This window comes from Zosterops lateralis, assembly GCF_965231275.1.
Source record: "Zosterops lateralis genome assembly, chromosome: 1".
Classification (NCBI taxonomy): domain Eukaryota; kingdom Metazoa; phylum Chordata; class Aves; order Passeriformes; family Zosteropidae; genus Zosterops; species Zosterops lateralis.
The window spans coordinates 35,263,749-35,285,758 of NC_139762.1; the positions used below are offsets into that span (position 1 = coordinate 35,263,749).

General features: G+C 35.9%; 1 protein-coding gene across 2 annotated transcripts in view; it reads right to left on the reverse strand.

The window, feature by feature from the left end:
- The window catches only part of HIBADH (3-hydroxyisobutyrate dehydrogenase), an 87,009-nt gene that overhangs the window by 54,937 nt on the left and 10,062 nt on the right, over positions 1-22,010 (reverse strand). For both annotated transcript variants that reach the window (XM_083875255.1, XM_083875256.1), the window contains exons 3-4: positions 19,169-19,278; positions 16,602-16,723 (exon numbers count right to left, since the gene is read on the reverse strand). In XM_083875255.1, the coding sequence (XP_083731381.1) occupies positions 16,602-16,723; positions 19,169-19,278 (232 nt within the window). The remainder of the gene's footprint in view (positions 1-16,601; positions 16,724-19,168; positions 19,279-22,010) is intronic.

The window sequence follows — 22,010 nt, forward strand, 5'->3', positions numbered from 1 at the left end:
CTTTACATTCATACCTTTCAGGAGAAAACATAAAAGCACATATGCAAAAAATACAAAACGGAGGGGAAAAAAATCCCCCTTAATCAAACTAGAGATTTATTAAGGTTTTGACAATGTTGTTGTAATAAATTTGTCAAAAAGGCTATATGATACATGTTAATAGCTATTTAATAAGTTATTTAATTGGTGAAATACGACTTTCAAGTTATTTTTCATGGGTATGTGCTTTCTTTTGTCCACTTATAAGAAAATGGAGCACATGACTAAATGGGTAATTAAAAATTGATAATGGGAAATGGAGGAAAGATATCTTTTTAAGGCAAAAGAGAAAAAAAAACCCCAACTTCATAATTGTACTTTTTCATCTCTCTCTAGAATGCAACAAGGTATCTTTGCGCTGGCTACAGAAAACCACATGGATTAATCTGTGTGTTCTTCTATGCCTGTCCACTGCACAGCTTTTCAGAAATTATTGTGACCTTCACTGTGGAAGAATTTAAGATAATCCATTAAATAGGAACATAAATCTATTGCTATCATGTTACCAAAGCAAAAAATGTTTTGTTGATACCCTGATATAACATTTTTAACACTTTCCCTGTTGCAAAAAAATTTTCTAGAATTAAATCAATCTGGCTCTTAGGAATATTAAACATCATTATAAGATATTCTAAATTAAGCCCAAATAGTTATTGCATATTGATGGGGTGAAGGGAGGAAATGTCTTCCATACAGATATTTATAAATGATAAATTGCCAATTTTGAGCAGGCTGGGCTGCAATGCCACCTGGTGGCTTAGAAAAAATAAAAGGATGCAGTTTGAACAGTGCTTAACAGCTTGGAAAATATGCAATATTCTATAAAAATGCCAAACATAGCAATGATGTTTAAGTTAATAATTTGCATTTCTTAGCTAACAAATCTTTTTTTTCATTCTGTTGCTTCCAGTGCACAGTATTTTAAATTTTAAAGTTTGCATGTTGAGATCCAACTTCAACCGGAATTTTACAATTGATTTCAGTTGTGAGTTGAACTTGCTGATGAGTATATTATGCCGTAAAAAGTAGCACACATACAAACAGGGTCTAATTCACACAATAAATGCCTAAAGTTGAATTTTTCCCTACTTGGGGAAAAATCAAATACAGCAGAAGTCTAGAAGAAGGGTTACTGAAATGCTTTGTAAAATTACACTGTATAATTAATTCCATAGTAAGAACGCTTTTATGGTGTGTGTTGGTGACCTTTTATTACCATCAAGTTCACAATGCTGGTGGGCTGCCTTTTAATCCCTCCGCAGACAAAGGCCCTAAATAAACACAGATCCCTTCCTGGGAAAAAGTCCTCTCTGGTTAAATGGTAAGGAAATGAGTAAATCATTAGTAATCTTTAAAGCCAAAGCTATAAACTCAAGTTACCTTAAGTTAAAATGAAAGTGTCCTGCAAGAGTTTCAAAGTTCTGTCACAGATAGAAATCTCCAGCTCTTGACTCCAGACTAGGCGCCAGCTGATAAACAAACAATTTAAGTCAAGAGCTGGAGAATTCCCAGCTTTTTCATTTAATGGCTTTGGCCAAGAGTATTTATTGCCTCCAGTTTTATTCTCACTTAGCTCTAAGAGGAAATTTAAACTCATCATTATCTTAAAGCCCCATATGGGCCACAGTCAGCTCACCTGATAGAGCTCCTTTTACTCTGCCTAAGTTCTACTCCCCACTAGAAGTGATGTAATAGTGTAAACTAATTAAATGTAGTTTTAGGCTGACTTTTTAATAGGCTAAATAAATTTTGTTCAATATGGTTTATATTCCCACTTGGGGCAGTAATGATTCCAAAAAGTTTAACTTTACAGTTTCCAGTCTAAACTACTAGTAGTTTACTCCATAAAGGACAATTGAAACAAACAAACAAACAAACAAACAAACAGTCTTCAGAACAAGGGCAGCCAACTGTTAAAAGCAACTGTGTTGAAAATTCTTTGCTATAAATTGATCCACTGGCACCAGAATGTACACAGAATTGTGAAAAAGCAGACTGTGTGACAGCTCCAGTATTTCAAACAAAACATTTCAGGAACTCAAGGACACAGGTGTAATTAAAATTTGATGTTGAGTACTTGTTCTGTTTTTGGAATGAAAATAAACAAAGCTATGGAGTTGGAAATTAAATATTAACCAAGCATCCATGGATAAGTCAAGATGTTGAATGTGGTGAGCAAGTCCAGCATGGAAATATTTCATTCCAACTCAACAGGAATACCATCACCCTGTGTCTCGGATGGCAGCTTCCTCATTCTTTTCTAAACATGTATACGAGAGGAGGTTAGACTACTTTAATACATATTCTAATGCTTATTTCATCTCAGAGATTTTTAAATCCATCATGATTTAGATTTAGCAATTTCCACCTTGTGCCAGACAACTCCTTCTAATAAAGCATATTTCTCCTATATATTAGAAACTTTTCTCTTAAATAAATTCCACACATGTCAGAGATGGAGAGAACTGTGCTTAGCAAGAAGTCTGACTACTAGTCCTAAAGAGTTAATAGAACTTAAACTTGAAACCAGGATGTTGTATTCCCCTCCCACCCAGCCCCCTCCCCACAAAATACTTTCCTAACCTGACTTGGCTGAAAAAGCCAATTAATTGTTTCAGTGTCTGCCAAGACTTCTTATTTCTCTAAAAATGTGGATAGTGCTTGAGACAGCTGGCTATTCCAAACCCAGGTAACACCCCTAAATGTGGAAAGAATGAGGGAACATGAAATATGATTAGTATTTTAAATGGATTTCTAATGAAACAGACAGAGATATCTTAAACCCACTGTATTTCCAGCATATATTATTTAAAAAGAGGAACACCATGTCTTAGATATCTCTGCTACTGCACTGAGTATATGGAAGCAGATCAGCACAAAGTCCATTAAAACATGTGGAACTAGTTCTGTCTTTGTTAGGAACTGATAGTACAGAGACTGGGATGTCATTCAAGACACAGACATATCAAGCAGCCACCAAATGACAGACAAGGACCCTTCTGAGCCTAAGTCATTACAATCCCTAGGGAAATTAGTCATTTTAGTTCAAGTTAAGGTCATGGCAAAGCAGAGAAAAGAAAACTTTTTGACAAATCTTAAATATCAGGCTTAGTATTAAATGAAGAACTGTAATTAGATCCTGGGAGAAATTTCAGAAGTTTTCACAAATATATGAAAATTAAAACACACAAAAGAAAACATGCTTACAACTTTCTGGCCATTTTTAAGCTTGTTTACTTTTGTCTGTTTTTTAAGGAAAAGAAGAATGTGAAAGCCCATGTGCAACACCACAAATAGGGCCTTAATGGCTGAACTGTGACTTTTACAGCTTATTTTTTTTCTCTTTCCAAAGCTCAATTTCCATGCAGTTTACTTAAATCCATAAAACCTATGGAGGTCTATCATCACTGTAACTACATATTCATTGTGACAATTAAAGTTCTTGACTTCCCTAAGAAGCATCTGACTGGGGAGGCAACATAATGAAGGTCTGCACAAATTAGCTCCAGATTTCTAAGTATTCAAGTGGCATTGCTCTCCAAAACCTCAACAGCTTCAGAAGTTCAGATCCAATTGAAGCAACAGACAGAGGTGACCAAGCGCAGGTAGTTACCTTAGTAAGAACTGTCAGTACAGGGGCATATCCCAGTAGCTCTTGACAAAGTTGCAAAGTTTTAGTGGTTTCAATAACCTCCACCAGCATTAGGAACAATTAAAACTCTTTGCATCAATAAAAGAAACACTCCTTTGAAACTGCAATCCACACCATGTACTTACAGAAAAGTACCTTTCAGATAATAAACCTTCTCCAATTCTCCTTTCCCACCAAAATACTGTATATTTTGTCATTGAAAATCCAAAGCAACACCTTGAACTTAGAAAATGCGTCTTATTTCATCACCAGTGTGGATGCTGATAGATAATAAAGTGATAGAGAGTCAAGAATGCCCACTCCTAGCTGTGGCCTCATGAGAAACAGCAATATTGCTACTAGAGTGATGAAGGGAGAAGAAAAAGGGACATTATTTCTGCTTCAATTAGAAGGTTAGGAAGTGAGGGACACAAAGCGAGTCAGCCATTGCTGTACTAAAGATAGAGAAACAGAGAAGTAATGAAATGCAACAAGCTGCAAAGCCCAAATACTTAGTTCCGTTTCAAGGTCATGTTTGCAGATGTGCTTTGAAAATAACCATAAAATATTTTAACTCAATATGATCCCCTTTCTAAGACAGGAGTATAAGTTATTGTACTAAGTTATATTTCAACAGGGTTTAAATAATATAACAACAAGGTTAGCTGCTGGAAATAGCAAACAATAAAACCTTGAACTTAGGTGACACCAAACAAAAAAATCCTGTATGTTTAGTTGGGGATGAAGGATATTGCCAAATAAATGAAAGAATTAGTTTAAAGGTGCATGAAAAGTCCAGTCAAGTCATGCCCAGGATGTCAGATCTACACAGTGCTTTGAAACCTTAGAGTTTGAAAGACAACAGCTCAGTAGTGTAAGACCGAGAGATTACACCACAGACACTTAACAGACACCAATGACACACTTTTTCTACTTGTACTAAGTTCCCATTCAATTGGACAGACTTAAGCAGATGTCTAAGTGTTATGTGCTGAATTGGCGCTTTATAGATGTGTTCTATTAAGGTATTTCTAATGATTTTCTTTGTCTTAACTGCATATAGCTTACAGTTCTTGATCCTTAGCAATAAAGGAATACCAGGGAAAACATTGCTGAAATATGTTTTCATAGCGCTCAACTAATCACATGTCTTGTAACATTTGCTGTTTATTTAAGCTTCTGTTTCCAGGTTCCAAAGCTGAAAATAAGAGGTTATAACAGATACTAAACTTTTAGTCTTCAGTGCTTTTAAATGTTAATACCACCAACTAAAAACAGACCAATAAAATTTAAAATTAATTGTCCCTAAAACATTTTAAATTTGGAATGTCTGACATATGAATTCATTAACCTCTGGAATTAGACAGAGGAAAGCAAGATGGAGAAGACTTTCAAATACTTCAATAGGATCTAATGTTTTAGGCTGCAAAAAACTGTTTGTATCTGCTGCCATAATTAATTATACTCATGCTTCCCTTTTACCTTTTGCTAATAAAACCAAAGACAAAATATAACGAAGGATTCTCATTACTTGTCTGTCCAATCAGTAATCTGCATTAATTACCTGAACTAAAAAGACCCCAAAAGGACAAGTACACAAGAAGCTGCCAAATCACATGTTCTCTCCCTACTTTATTTTCCATTGACTAGCTTTTTCTTGTAATTCAATAGCAAAGGAAAAAAACAACAAACACTATTGTACTTTACTGTTTCTTGTGTAATGTGGTGAAAGAACTGACTCAGAAACTTGTTTTCTATTTTCAGCTGTATTATTTGGCCTAATAAAAGCTTTACCTCTCTGTATACCATTTCCGTTCCTTGTACTCTTAAGTCACTATGCTAAAGAACAGTGGGACTTTGTTACTATTAGTACTGAAAGATTATAGATACCTATTAGTCATGTGGCAAGAATTCAATTAGCATAATAATAGAGTGCTATGGCAAGAATTTCTGACTAAAAAAAGTGTTGAAATCCTCTGTGGTTCGGTGTTCAGGAGCAAGGGAAAACGGCAACTCACACCACTTTTAGACTCTGCTCCCAAGTAGTAATTTACACAGATCCCACAAGAAATGGCAGAGCCATAGGAAATGCCACTCTTAACCACATACGGTTACATTTGACTGACAACTGCACTCAGCCCGTCTTTTTCCAATTAAGCTCCATCTGCTTCCTTCAGCTGGACTGGTTGGCCTAAGGCCTCTCAACAGGACACCCATTGTATGTTACTTCACCCACTTCCCCAAAAAAGCTTTCTCTGCCAGAAGCCTGGGGATGCTTCCTCGTACATGTCATTGGGCAGGGGCAGGCAAGATGGGTGGGTGAATGAGTGGGAGTGGATGTGCTGCATGTGAGCATTGGCAGAAACCTGAAAAAGCATGGGCTTAGTAACTCAAACACATCCAAGGAAGGTTTAAGTCTCTACAAAATAAAATAAAAAGCACTATTTTTCTTTCATTATACAGTCTGACCAAAAAGCTTCTGAAACCAAAATTAAATAGTGTTCCCTTCCACTCCCCAACATACACACTCTAAAATAAATAATGGCCAAACTGATTTAAATGAAATTCTGTAGAAGAATTTGTGCTTGGATGAAAATGGCACATTCGAGCCTGAAGCAAAAGTAAAACCACCAAGTTATAAACCTCTCAAAGGAAGGTTTATAATGGAAATGCCAACAGACCCTTAACTATAGTAGAGCTGTTAGGTGCCAACATATAAATAATTCTAGTTTTTGCGGTCACTTACGATAAATTAGATACAGTGCAAGTAGAAACAGTAGGGTTCTGATTCAGTAAACAGTAACAGCCAAGAGTGCATGTTTGGATTTTTAGACAAGTATAGCATAGATTTGATGCTGGCTCTGAAATGGAGTCTATAAGGACATTTGGACTTTTTAAGTAGTAAGCAAGCCATATTCTGAATTCTTGAGGGCTTGTAAAATAAAAACCTCCTTAACAAGCTTTGCTGCCTACTGCTTCAATCTCCTAAGATTCCTTTACCCCAGTAACCAAAAAAAAAGCTCCATTGAAGATTGGTGTAATTGTCTACTAAAGAAAACAACATACTGAGTGCAATTCTTAGTGTTAAGAATTGCTAAGCATATTAATACGGGGGGAAAAAAGTACCAGTGACCAAACAGTAACAGATTAATCACGTTCTTCTTAAATAGGTGTGCCAGTTGTTGCATTACTAATAGAAATGCTTTTCTGTAGTCCAGCTTGTTCTGGAACTGGTATGATGCATTTAGGTGATCAAGTATGTTCATTTTGGTCCTAGGAGGAATTTATTGCATTGTTTCACAGCAGTTAAGTCCCGTGCCTTAAGATGATTTGTTAAGGCAGTGACGGATGCTATCAGGGCTCTCTGCAGGAACTTCCATCTTGGATAGGGTGGGAGCCCTCGGAGGCAGCCAAGATTCAGGCAGAGGCTGTGAAGAGGATGCTTTATCTCAGGAAACTCTCCTGCTTGCCAAATTCACATCAGTTTCTCGTTTAGTGCTTCCGCTACAAAACCCTACCACTGCCCCAGCATCAGCCCTAACTCCCCACTAATATAAATCCTAAGATGAGCATCTGCAGAAAGTGGAAAGTTTACTCTAACTATATAGGGCTCTACCACGTTTCACATGCTGATAACCTTCTGAAAATTCCTTTCTCCAGCTGTCCTTCAACTTTTAAAAGAGGAAGGAAATCGCTGGTCTTCCTGCACATGCAACATAAAATGCCTTATTCAAGACAAAAAGCACCTAGCTGCTACCAAATACTGCTTTCAGACTACTAGCAATTGTGGCAATTCTGGAAGCAGTTTAATCAGAAAAATGTTGGACCTCAGAAATCAACCAAGCTGGAACAGCTAACCATATATACTCATACGTCTCTACAGATTACCTCCATGTTAGTTTCATAATGAAATCCACAATTTTAAGCAAACCCAAGAAATCTAACACAAATGAAACCCAAGTAGCATGCTATTAACACGACTTTCCTGTACTCCCTGTGGTAAAGGGAGTACAGTACTAAGAGCAACAAGCCACATATTCCCACCATACATTCTCAGAAAGCAATGGAAACGCGGACTGAAAACAAAATGACAGCCAAAATGCACATTTCTGACTGTATATGGTTAAACAATATGGTTACTGAGTAACTAGCATCTTACACAGTTTGCAGCAACTCATTAATAAAGCAAATGGATAATAATGACATGTCAGATTAGTATTCCTGTCAACTTGCTAAGCTTCACATTAAAAAAAAAACTAACCTTGTTAGTTTATCAGCAGACAAACAACATACCAGGATACTATCAAATCATTATGTGGATTTAAAATACATAAAGAGTTTAATAAAGCGTTCCACAGTGTTTCACACTGTTGCCCCCATTTTACCACAACTAATTTAACATTCTTCCACAACACAGTAATTAAAACGCAACTTCTTACAAAACCAGGAATAGAAACTAAGGTATGGCATCTGGGTAACATTTCCATGTATTACTCTGTTCCCATCGAGCCATCTCTTAATTTTTTTCTTACAAACAGATACAGGTTAATGCTGTATAAGGTTTAGGAAAATCCCCACAATGTGTTCCAGCAAAACTAAGGAATTAAAACAAGAACCAAATTTTAAGGCTTAAAATTATAGGTCAAATACAGTGCAGTAAATAATTTTTTTTCCCACTTCAGGTCCTATGTTGTGCTTGGCATGAAGAGAACTGTAGTCAAAAACTGTTTCTTCAGCTCTGGAACTGCAAGACTCTCCTGTGTCCTCCACCTTTCAGTAGACTGAAGTGGTGAGCCAGGACTAAATACTGTTGGACAAACTGAAAAGTGAACAATTGAATAGCTTGTACACTGACAGTTGGATTCTAAATGCTTATTAATAATATGAGGCAATGCTCTTTCTCTTATTATTTTATTTCATGATACAAACCATGTTTTTTTTAAATGTGGTTGAAGGAAGAATTAGGCAATCTTGGTTATTTCTGTGTGCTCCCTGTGAATTAATCAGGAGCTGTTCTGCTAAGGACAAAAGCTCAAGCTACTGAATTGTCTCACAATGGGCACTAAACACTGCAAATATGGAATAATTTTCAGGTATTTGTTTAAAGTGCAGAGGGACTACTTCTGCTAGAACATTCTCCCTCCCCCTTTTCATTCACACAACTTAAGATGCTTTTCAAAACACAAAAATGTCCTCCTCTACAAGACAACATTCTCCAATGATCCAGTGACTTTGAATGGCTCTGGATCATAGGATAATATTGTCAAAAATAAATCAAAAACTTGGCAAACTCATCACTATCACTTTAAAAATGAAACACAAGGAACTCAGAATACTAGCATCACCAGATGGCGGTCAATGGAAGATCAGCTTTCATTCCTGCTCATCCTGGATTCAGCTATTTAGAGGATCAACAAGTGATTGACTTTCACAGGCCTGCACTACAAGACAAGGTTAGCTGTCCCTGCCTGCAAAATTTACTCCATGTGGGTATGTTTCTTTTCTTTTTTGCTCCTTTAGTTCAAGTGTTTAAAGGGCCTGTAAAGGAGTGTTCTCCAACACAGACCAGTTTGCTTACGACACACAAATGTGTCCTAAGACTTAATGTGTGTCCTAAGGTTCAGACACTTAGGATGTTAATGTTTCTTTCCACATATCTAGTGTAAGATTTGCAGATCTTCCTTGACGAATAAGAGACAAAATAAAGCACATAATTCTATGTTGGGCCATGTCTTCAGTGGCCCAGTCCATTTAAATAAGTGTTGTTAATTAATTCCAGCTGGCAAAGAAACACCATGCAGCCACTTGCCTATTCACGACTCACCCCTCCCCAGTGGGGTAGAGAGGAGAAACAAAAAAGGTAAAATCCATGCACTGACATAAGAACAGCTTAATAACTGAAATAAAATATAGTAATTATAACAATAATATAAATAATAATAATAATAATAATAATAATAAACAATAATAATAAAATGGTGATGAAAAGGGAGACAACAAAAAGAGCAAAATAAAACTCAAGAATGACAAGTAATGCACAATACTGTTGCTCCACTAACTAGTGTCCAGCCCATTCCTGAGCAGCAATCAGCCCCTCCCAGGCAATTCCTCCAGTTTATATACTGAGCATGACGTTCTGTGCAATGGAATATAACCCTTTGGCCAGCTCAGGTTAGCTGTCCCAGCAATGCTCCTTCCTGGCTTACGGTGCACCTCCTTATTGATAGAGCATGGGAAACTGAAAGTCCTTGACTTGAAGTAAGCACTACTTAGCAACAACTAAATATCAATGTGTTATCAACTTTGTTCTCATTCTAAAACAAAAAAAACCCTCGGCACTATACCAGCTACTAGGAACAAAATTAACTCTACCCCAGCTGAAACCACTTAATCAGGCCCCTCTGGACTTTTATTTTTTTTTCCCAAAAACAAGAATTCCACACACAGACTGAAAAATCTGTTTAAGGCAACACTGAATTACAACTGCTTTTTATTAATATTCAGAGAAAATAGCATTTTCTCCAGTGGCACATCCAATGCTCATAGCTGGGGGGGCTGTTCCCATGCTGATGGCCACTATGCAGGCACAGGGCACTCCCCATCTACTCTGTGCAGTGCCTTCCAGTTCAGACTTCTGGATCTGGTGTGCCCGCTGCTGGGCTCACTACTGACATCTGCACCATCCACATTTAGCATAGTGAAGAATTAGGACTCATATGGAGTCAGGGGATTATTAAGGTCTGGTGCTCATCATCCCCACTATCCCAAAAGCACAGGCTTCATGCTAGGTTTTTTTGACTACACGAAAAATACACACTTTGAACAAAGCACTCCATTGAAAGAACAAGAAGGAAAAAGAATCCCATTAATGTTTAAAATCAAAACAAACTTTGTAGAAAGCTTCAAAGCGTCATTCCAGAAACATTCCTAAACACCACCTGCAACCCCTTAACTTTAAACATTCTCTAGGAGAAGTAATCAAAAATTAAATCAAAAATCAAAAAATGAAATTAACTTTTATTCCTTAGTACTTATGACAGGCTGGCATTTATAGATCTTTCTTACTCTGGGTATCTCAGAACATTTGATAGGAAGAGGCAGATACTAGCATTAAAGTAACCACAAACAAACAGAGCAGTTATTAGGAATGTGGTAACAGCTCACATGCAGCCGTGAATATTAGAACCATTTTTACTGAGAGATGGAATGTTGGCTCTAACTCTGCAGTTATTCCTTACTCTTTTTCAAAGAGTGCCACAGGGATTTCTAACTTCCATCTGGACAGTTTTCCTTTAACTGTTTTTGAACACCATGTGTGAGAACACAACAGGATTGTAGACGTTGGAGATGGAAAAGACCGATTAGCTCATGTAGCCATCCTCCGGCCAGTCACAGATTTTCCCCTGTAGAATAGTTCCTAGCACTTTGCCCAGTACAGTTTAAAGCATGTTGAGATATTTGGCTTCAACCATCTCCTTTGGAAATTATTCCACAGTGTATGAAGAATGTTGTTAGGACATTTTTCCTGGTAGACACAGCACGCATTTTTCTTTCCTTAATGATTTCCAGCCTATTATTCCTGGTTATATCCCATTGAGCCAGCCTGAATAACTCATCTTTACACCTTCGAATAATGGAGAGAGATATGTTTCTCTGCACATTGGTCACTATTTGGCCAGACTACACACAATTTTATTGCCAAAATATACAATGTGCTTTAATAAAATAATTTATTCCACCCTTTTAGTCATTGTAGGCTAGTTGTCTCCACCCCAGTGAACATTTTTAGATGATACTCCCAATAAATCTATTTATTCCTCCTTACCTTCTGCTATCTTTTATTTTATTTTATAGAGAATGCAAAAGGCATAAAAGACTTAGAGAAGAAAAATTGCCTTGCAAAGTCAGCACATAAGTAAATATACTACCTAACTCTTCTGAAACAGCAGCTGCTGCCAACATAGTGATATTTGCACAGGGTTTATACTTCCTCCACTCCCTGTGTCAAAATACACATTTTACCAATGTGTAAGATTTTCAAGATCTTCAGTTCTTTCTTCTCTCCAACAAAAGAGATATATTAAACTAGCTTTTTTTGACAAACAAGTGTTGTTATAAAATTTAAACCATAAGTTTAGAAATCAGAAACTTTTTAAGGATCTCAGATTCCAAAATACTTCTTCATCCTCATTTCAGCTTCCTTAAATCAGTTCAGCCAATTCTTCCCCTTTTTGTCATTAGTTACTTCCTGCATTATTTTCCCTCATCTAAATTTCAAAATAACTCAGTAATATTTTTCACACCACCTTTAATATTAAGGTTGTACATTGTAAATTCTATCACCATCCCTAGATCACAGACTGCAAAAAATTAGTATGATAAAACTCATTCAACAAAAAATGTAAACAGAGAAATTAATAATGATGTCAGGAAAGAAAAAAATTACACAAGGCATGTAGTGACTGAGGAAGAGAAAAGCAAGTGAGGTAAAAGTGCTATGCTTAGTACCAGGAACACAGAGAACATTGTGGACATTCTGAGCACAAACATTTAGGCTTTAGAAATAAAGCACAAAAACATAAATCCAGAAACAATAATGGAGCAAATACTACTATGCCTTTAGATGCTTTCCCTTACCAACAAGAACACCTGCTATTGAGGGGGATAGGTCAGAATTATTAGCTCTAAATTCATGAACCTGCTCCATCTTTAGTGTCTCAAGGCTCCTAACAGATCCAATCACTGCATTATCAGACCAGAAAGCCAAAACCACGCCAAACTTCTATACCACTGATTTCAGGACATTCCTTCTTTTATTCCTTGTGTTTATTAAATTAGACACATTGAATTAACCCATCCACTCTTCCACTCCCATAAAGTCATAAGATTGCATTTCTCTAAAGGTGCATAAAGCTAAAGAAACAAAGCAGACATAACTTAATGAAGCCAGTTCAAGTAGCTCTACAAAGGCTCCCCAACAAAGACAGGTCTATTAAATCTGTTTAATTCTGGCAAAGGTATTGATGATGCATCTTTATTACAACAGGATTTACAAGCTAAGACGTGCAATGTTTGAACTACTCATTCCTAGTTCCTATTATTTAGTCTAGTCTGAAATTGTCTTTCAAATCATCTTTGCAAACATTGGTGTGCATAAAGTTTTAACTCATCTGCTTCCCGTGGAAAAGGCACAGCACTAAGTGCCTCCAATGTCCAAGTAAGAGAAACACATAATTCACTTCTCCTATTTTAGGAAGCTGCCCTTTCTAAGAAAAGGCAAAAAAAAAAAAAAAAAAAAAAAAAAAAAAGCTGGTATCCTGAAATACACTTCAAAATAAAATAAAATAAAATAAAATAAAATAAAATAAAATAGAATAAAATATCTCCAGAGTGTTTCAGAATGCTTCCAGTATTTTTTTCCTTTGCTCCATATTAAGTAGAGATCTGGCCATGCAGGGAATAAGTCTGCAATGCACCCCTCAAGGACTCACATTATACTTTACATTATCAGTGACCTGAAGTCTTAATTTGTCAGCGTTACTACTCCTGTTTCCATCACTTAATGATTAGCTGAAATTTATGGAAGCAATACTACAAGATGAAACAGTTTGAAATGACAGCTGGCATAGAAACTACAACCTCTTCTAGCCACCTCCAACGCAGTTTCTAAAAACAAAATCTTTTATTCGACTCTTTATTACCATTTCAGCAAGACTACAGTTCTCTATACGACAGCTGTTATTAACAATTAGCAGTCTGACTTTTTAACTGACTACTCTTTTGTCTAAAGAATACGGCAAGGAGAAAGATTTAAAGTTTCATTATCAAATCTTAAAGAATCAGTCTTACAAAAGACTTGAAAACTTTTTTCATACCTCCAAAAACAGAAAAACAAATTAAGCTGTCACATCTTTTTGTGAATGAAGTGCAATGTATTTTGAGCAGACATAGAGCTGATATAATTTTAACAGTCAGTGGAAGGGGAAATAAGTTGAAAAGGTTGTATCTGAACACTAACGATGCTTACAAATATAAAATTACATTAGAAAGAAAAAAAAATAGCCAATGTACTTTAGGAAATTAATATCTTGTAAACTGAGTTAAAGAGAGAAAACTATTACAGCAGTGTCAGTGAAGCCACTAGTGAAGTTAGTTCTGGATTATGAGGTGAGATTCTGTATCATACTTCTACTGAAATCAGTGGGAGGACAGATTTGACATAATTCTTGAAGGCTAAATTTAGATCCTGTACTTAGCCAGAAGTATCTTGTGCCAACAGAAGTCAGTTTTAAATATGCTTCTGTGATAATGTGCGCTTTAAAATACTTTTATACATACAAAGTATGTATACATACATACATACTTTTATGCATACAAAGATAAAGAACCCAATCTTTGCAAAGAGATTTTTTTTCCCATCTAGATTTAAAAAACTCAAAAATTTTAAGTAAACATGGATTTTGAAGATGTTTCCCCATTTGTCCCATGCTCACAAAGAGGTCACAAACCAGGGCAGCACTGGGAACCATGACACAACTTTCTCATGAGGACCTGCAAGAGATCCTAATCCCAGTCTAAAGCGATTGCTATCTCTAGACAGCATTAGCAGCATAATCTGCATGCAACTATGGGGATGAGAAGTATTTTCTGAAGTCACTTAATACAAATTAATACTATAGTGACTTGGTTCATCAACCTCTACTTAATGGGTCCTGACTGTAAGCTGCAAGTAAATGCTGTAGGCCAATCATACGAAGAAGACAGCACTACTAAGCTGGCATGCAGGCCCATCTGAAAAAGATCAAGAGAAAGAATGTTTTGGAGGCAAGGCTGCAAAAAATCCACTGAAATCTGACCTTAATGCTATGCCCAAAGATTCTTCATTTGCAATGTCAGGACAGGATTAAAATCACCACTCTCTCTCCCTAGGATTTACAGACCAAGCAATTTTCAAAATATTATTCAGTTTGTGAACTTGTTCACAGTGCAGATGAATGTTAACATTGGCAACACCCAAATACCTAAATACACAAGTGGAGTTGTCTGCCAATAACAGCTAGTAAACAGACAGCTCTAAAGAGGACAGTTCAGGCATGCTGCTTTCTCTTCCTCCTCTCCATGTTCCACAAACACTCTCCTTGAAACTCCTGCCAACTCTATTGCATTGCACAGCAACAGCATAGTGCCTGCCAATTTCTAGAGAGCCAAGCATACTTCTCCATTTAGTGTTTTGTCTGAAGGCCAATTGTGCAGTCAGGACATATAAAAATACCCCAAAGACTTGATGTGTTAGGTACTGAAAGATGGAAATAACAAAGCATAATATTAAAGGTTTTTTTCCAAGAAGCAACTTCTCCACATTTCTAGCAAGTGCCCACTTTAAACATGGTTTGTACAGAGCATTCCTAGGGCTTCACAAATATATTAAGGACTAGAAAGTTAAGTCTATTCTTTCCCCCCTATTCAGAATATCCCTCAACCTGTAACTGACACTAATCACCATGTTATTTGTATTCAGATAAACCACTAATACCAAAAAAGCCATCTGTATTCATACTATCAACTATATGCTATCATATTAACTGCCTCTTTGCCTTACCATTTTCTCAAGGAACAAAAGCCCATAAACAGGTGAAGTTCTTTCAGAGTCAAACTTTTCTTCTTTGTAGTTTTAGTCAGCATTATACCAAAAACTTACAAGTAAAAATAAATTACAGACATTTTTAAAAGGTAAATAATTTCTTCAGGAAAAAAATAACATACTTGGCAGAATGGGATTGAAGAAAATAACATAGAAGTAGGTCAGAATTGCCCAAGTGATAAGCAGAAAGCCATGCTGTGTTTATAAAAAGGATCAGAGAGTTACACAATCGGCCCACAATACAATATTTCTGTGGTTTTTCTTCCCAGGCTGATTAGCTATCTAGCCTTATAAAATAGAACTTAACATTTTGGCTGGAAAGCAAGAATCTTGTCTTCTCCATTATATTCTTCAATATCACCTATCTGGATCTGCCTACTTTCTGTTCACAATAGAATTGGGATGAAAATTTTGGCTTCTAGTACATAGCCAAATCCTGCCTTAGTTCACAGCTGAAAATTAAAAAGGTTGTTAGTTTAGTTAGCTAAAACATTGTTTTGGTCATCACTGACACTCATCAAGAAAATAAAGAATTCTCAAAATGCCAGTTACATTAATTTTTAGACTGGATTGTAAAAACCTCAAGATTTTCCCACATAAAATGAGGTTTCCTCACCTTCTAATTCTAGGTGTTTTGGAGAAGAATTCAACAATAGAAACTATGAGTTACGGTTTTGTTTTCAAAACATTAATTTTATGTTTCTGCTCTCTGCTGCCCAAAAAATGAGAAGTCTGCCTTGCTCTATATTATTTCTTACAAGAGACTAAATACTCAGAGATCAATAGTTAGCAACTTTTAAGAAGAGACAATTATCACCCACATTCTTCAATAGTTATAAAACCAGACAAATCTCCATTTTCTTTTGATAAAGAAATTTTATATTCCTCACTTCATTATCTCCTTTTTAATTGATGAAAAAGCAACAGAACTGCTTAATGAGAACCTGATTTTTCCCTAACAGGAAGAAACAGATGGAGGCTAAAAGGAATATGAATAACTGCATAAAATGGCAACTTTATGAAAGAAGTTAAATTAAAAGGACTACTTCACTATATGCCAAGAAAGTTGTTTCTCCAAGTGTAACACAAAAGTATACTCCTAAATCCTAAAAATACTCCTATAATAACATACATATCTGTAATGCAATTCAACAACAACAAAACAACAGAATACTGTACATACAGCAAAAAAAAAGCAACTTAGAGCAACAAAGGCACAAATTGGTGACTGAAACTGCACACAAAGAGACAACTTGTCCAATATGAGGTAAACTGTTAATGAAGACTTACCTCCAGAAACTGGGGCATCCATGAAAACTGCTCCCATGTTTTCAGCAGCTTTGGCTAATTCTTTTGAAACTGATGGATCTATAGTGCTGGAATCTATTAGCAATGAGCCTTTCTTCACTTTCCTAAAATAAAGATTTATTATTACTATTATTATCATTATCATTTTCAGAAGATATTTGCAACTATTACCACGGCACTGGCTTCTATTCAGGATAACAAATGTGCAGACATTTTTTGGTACACTAGTAAACATAAAGTTTTAAACCTTATTGAGCAAGATCTGCTCAGTATTTATATTGCTGAGTATGTGTACTGCAGTTTTGAGCCACTCAAAGCCAAATAACAGATGAACACAAAAAGGATGCTCTTCTTAAACACTATTGAAAAAAAAATTAACAGAAAAGTTGCACTAGGGAAATCTTCCATTACACAATATGAGCAGTATATAATATATACATCACCTAAGATACATTCTAAGCAACTGTTGATACAGCCTAAAATTTAATATATAACAATAAAATGTTCTTTTTATACATACAGTATTTTAAGTTCTTATCAGAATGGTCTGATTGCATTCTTTTAATCATTCTACAATTTGTTCTACGTAAAGACCATAATGAAAGCCACAAAAGCCCACTAAAGATTTGAAGTGAAGCATGGAAAAAATTGTTTTCCCACTGACAGCCAGTATATTTAGGCATATTGGTATTTTAAACTGTAGATCACTGAAACCCGTATATCTGATTAAAAAAGATGAGAAAATTTTTGAAATTTAAAAAATTTGAACTTTTTTATTGCCCTCCACAACAAAAAGATGATTTTTATCCCTCTTTCAATTGAACTGTATCACGATTTCAAGTCCACCTGACCAGCAATCACCATGAAACCAAACAGCAGAATTTTTCAGTGATAAAATGTCCCATTTAAAGGTACTCATGACAGATAAAGACATCCACTGCACCTTGCACACTGTTGGCAGTACAGTGCATTTCACTTAATTGAATTACCCAGATTGCTGGAAATAGTCTCTCAATGTATACATAACATACATTGTGACCCTACTGGAACTCCAGACTCAAACAGTGCCACAGACACAAAACTCATCCCTTGCGCTGCAGTTAGTTTGAACACATGCAAACAAAACCCAGCAACAGATAAAGTACTACATCATCTCCCCTTATGTTCAGAAGAAAGCACAGTGGCACAGGCTCCTTGGTAACACAGGGGGATGACTAACTCAACCTTTAAACACTTCATGTTATTAATGTTTTCTTCTGTAAAGCTTTAAAAGCTTTAGAAAATTACGAAAATCAAACCAGTCAGCAAGGACCAGGTCACTCAGAGCCACAATTATTCACTACTGTCAAATGACACTTTCTTCTCTTAATACAGAGGCTGCAAAACTGCAGCAGCAGAGGACTGCTTTCTACATCCTCTGTTCCCTGCTGGATTCTCCAAATCTACGTACTCAAGAGACTAACTGGCTGTACTGTATCAGTAAGTACTGGCAATCGTTCTTCAAACTGCTGCCATCATGGGTACAATTCTCCCACAGCTGTTTCCTGAGCATTGTGGGGCTGATCCAATTATCCACCTTCCCTGAAGGGTCTAAGCTATACAAACTTAGATCTGCTCAGTCCTACTTTGTGAGGAATTAAACTACAGACAGTAAGGGAAAGAAGCAACTACTATTCCTATATAGCAAGAACAACAGAAATTCCTCTCTTCTATTTCCATTTTCTTATCACTGCATCTTAATATTGTGCAATCGATACCAAAAAAGGCATCATCATTTTTTGGTAATCTACTGTACTTTTGTTTTCTGTATGTTTCTTCTTTTAATTTATTAACCTGGATAGCTGTAAGAGCCTACATGGTCCTCAGAGGTATCCAACAGCCTTACTCAGCCTGTCAGGAGCAGTGTACATACAGTCAGAACAGACTTTTAAATTGTATTTATTTCTTGATTTGGCAAGTTCAAAAACTGAGCATTAGAATTCTGCAGATTTAAGGCTCAGTGGAAATCCCTCTACAAAAATTAAAAAACATTGTTTCACATTAAGCAAAATCTTTAGGAATTTTTTTGTGCAATAAACAGATAATAAGAGTAGAAATCAAGAAAGTCTTGTCAGCTATTCTATGTTAACACACTTTAACAGCATAAGACACAATGGTGTACCTTCAGAACATTTAATTTATAGGATTTCAAATTAAAGAAAGTAGTATTTGAGCAAATAATTGTTGCCAGCAAATATTCTAGTTGTACTTGAGTGTAGTTGTACATTATGGCAAAAGAACCATGCAACTGAAAAGGCAGGTAACAGTTAAGTTATCTAAAATGCAGAAGAATTATTATTCTACTGGAAATAAAACTAAGACTTCAGCCAAAAGCCATTCAAAAGCAAGCACTGTATGAGAGAACTCATATAATTAGCTATATCAATAGTGACAGAATAGAGATCATTGAATTAAGTGCCCTAAAGGTACAGGAAGAGTTACAACAACAGCAATCATCAGACAAACCTTGAGTACAAGTGGAAATTCTCCAAACTACAAAAAAGTCTTACTTTAGAATTCCATTTCCTCCTGTGTAAACTTCTTGTGCATGAGGACTAGAAGGCAGCATGGTAATAATTCTGTCTGCTCTTTCTGCTACGTCTGCTGGGGATTCTGTTACCTTTTAAAGAAAAAACCCAAACAATATAAACTTACACACTTCCTGAAAAGGAGATGTCAGACATGTTTGATGAGTTTGGTTTTAGTATTCACTGGTCACAGCTGAGCCAGGTAAAAAATTAAAACACAAGAAAAACTGTTCTCTCTCCTAATGATAATATTGGTTATTTGGATCTAGTAACAGAAAAATAAAAAAAGAAAAGGATCTCCTATCATGGAAGTTCCTCCACAACATCTGCCAAAGGCAATTTGCTTTCATCCTATCAACCTATTAATGAATCTTCCATTCATTACAAACATGCTTCTATACAAAATATTGCTCTACAATGTTTCTAAGGAGGAACAACACAAAAATCTCACTTTTTTTCCTTGTCTTATATGCAACATTGAAAGAGACAAGGACTGAAGAAAAAAGAAAAAAATTACTTGATGCACCTCTGAGCCTCACCTTAAAAGAAATCAGATAAATCAGCTGATGTTTCTCACAATATTACAACTGGCATTTTTAAAACGGAAAATAATCAGCTTAAGCATCCTTCATGAAAAAGATCTGAACAATTTTCAAAATATATTATTAACTATTAGTTGTTAAATAACCATACCTAACTTGAAAGATGTATTACCTTTCTGAAGTCACTTTCAGAGGCAGGCAGTATAATATTTAAGATATGTACACAACAAACGAAATATTGACAGCAAAGTTGTGAGTTTCATTTGGAAGGCATTTACCACTAAGATTTCTGTCCAGTACTGGTCTGAATTAATTAATTTCTTTAAAATTGCATTCATAGCCCAGGGAAAATAGCAACAAACATACATCTTATTCTTTTATCTTTAACCCACAAGGATTAAATCTAATTTCAGTCATTTGTAATAAATGCTGATTTACAGCTTGAAGGACCTCTGGGAAACAGCATAAGAAATTTCTTGATTTTTATTTGACTTCTGAATAAAAGAAGGGAAGACTGTCTATAGTCATTGAACAAGGCTCTCGGCGAAAAAAATGCAAAGAAACTGGCATAGATGGGACTGAGAAACATGCAGATTTTGTTTTGAAAGAATAAGTAAATACCACACAAAACACCTGGCATACCACACAATTACAAAAGGGAACATGCTCTACTCTAAAGAACAAAGGTTAGCAGGAATTAACAAGGCAATTATAAGCAGCAAACCTTTTATATCTGATTAGTTGATTTTATGACTTGTCTCCCTGGAAATGAGAGAGCCTATCTCTTTAAAAAATAAGTACAAAACCTTTGTCTTCAGTTCTGAGTATCTCTGGTTTGGTTCAGTTTCCACGTATATTACTAGAGGTGGAGAGAGGAAATATGAAATTGGAACCTGAATCTATATATACATCTTCTTATTTGAAAACATCATCTCCAGTATTCTTAGAGGTTTGGAGGGTATCAGCAGAAGACTCAGTGGCCCATTTGCATTTTTCAGCCAGTAGCTGAAAAACATATTGTATTGGGCACACAACTGAAATAGTATATCAGCCTCAAATTTCTACTTAGCTGTATGGATAGAAGATAGCTGGGTTTTGGTTACACTTTTAAACAATTCTTAAGCAACACAGGTAGAAAGAAGACATACTACAGTAGTCACCTAAATAAAAATTCATTTATTTCATCCACGTCTTTCAAAACACTAAGATGCCTTTTACGGAAAAAAAAAAACCAAAAAAAAACCAACAAAAGAGATTAAAAATGTACAGACTGGGATAGTACTTCTACAACCATGTAAGGAAAATCTTTCTGTTACCTTGAAGTAAGTAGCAAAACAAAGTGGCAATTAAAAGTGGGAACAGACACTCTTGGCCTGTTACTTTGGTACTGTTAACAAATATGAATAATATTGCCTGAAAAAATCTACCCACACAGTTCAATAAGCGGCATATAAAACCTTTATTTGGGACTTTCTGTCTCAGAAACAAAGCTGAGTAATTAGAAAGCTATTGTAAAACATTAAGCATTTGAAATCATTAAAAATACGTGCATAACTTTAGAAAACAGACAAAATACTAATTGTTGATTACCAACATAGACTATATTAGCTCAGAGTAGCAGCCCATCAAGGCCTGTACATGTTCTGATACTTGTTCAGTTCAAGCAAACTTTTGCAGTATGCAACTAGATAGGAGAGACTTTTCTGCATACTGCTGGTTGCTGGTACTGACCTTCAATACATGCATCTGTTCGTATTTGTTCCAAACTCCTTCCCTATTTTGTTTTACTTGTATTTACAGTAAGTCAATTAATAATTCCTCGCCTGAAAAGCCATTCTTACCGTACACTAAAGAAAGATCTATTTTTATGATGCTTTATGCATCAGGTGACTCCAGTAACATTCTTAATGTTCTAAATATGAGATAGGATTTAGATCCAAAGACCTGTGAACTGAAGCATGACACATGGTTACTCCACTGTGTGAGCCTTCCAACTTTTTCCAAGTTTCACTCCAAGTGGTTCCATATGCTCTTGCTCAGCCAGTCTTCCTCCGACTGTTCACCATTAGCAGGAGGGTGGCCACTTTCTGACATGTACCACATCCCAGTTCTTTATTTCAGTGGCTAAAGAAAGTGGAGTCACAGATTGTGCAGATTTATGGTCAAACATCCCACATCTTCCATATGCCTTAGTAGCAGCATTGGCCTTAAACAATGGATGTTTGACTACATTTACTGTCTCTTGGGGTCATTTCACCCCTGTTACACTCCTGATGGTTTTA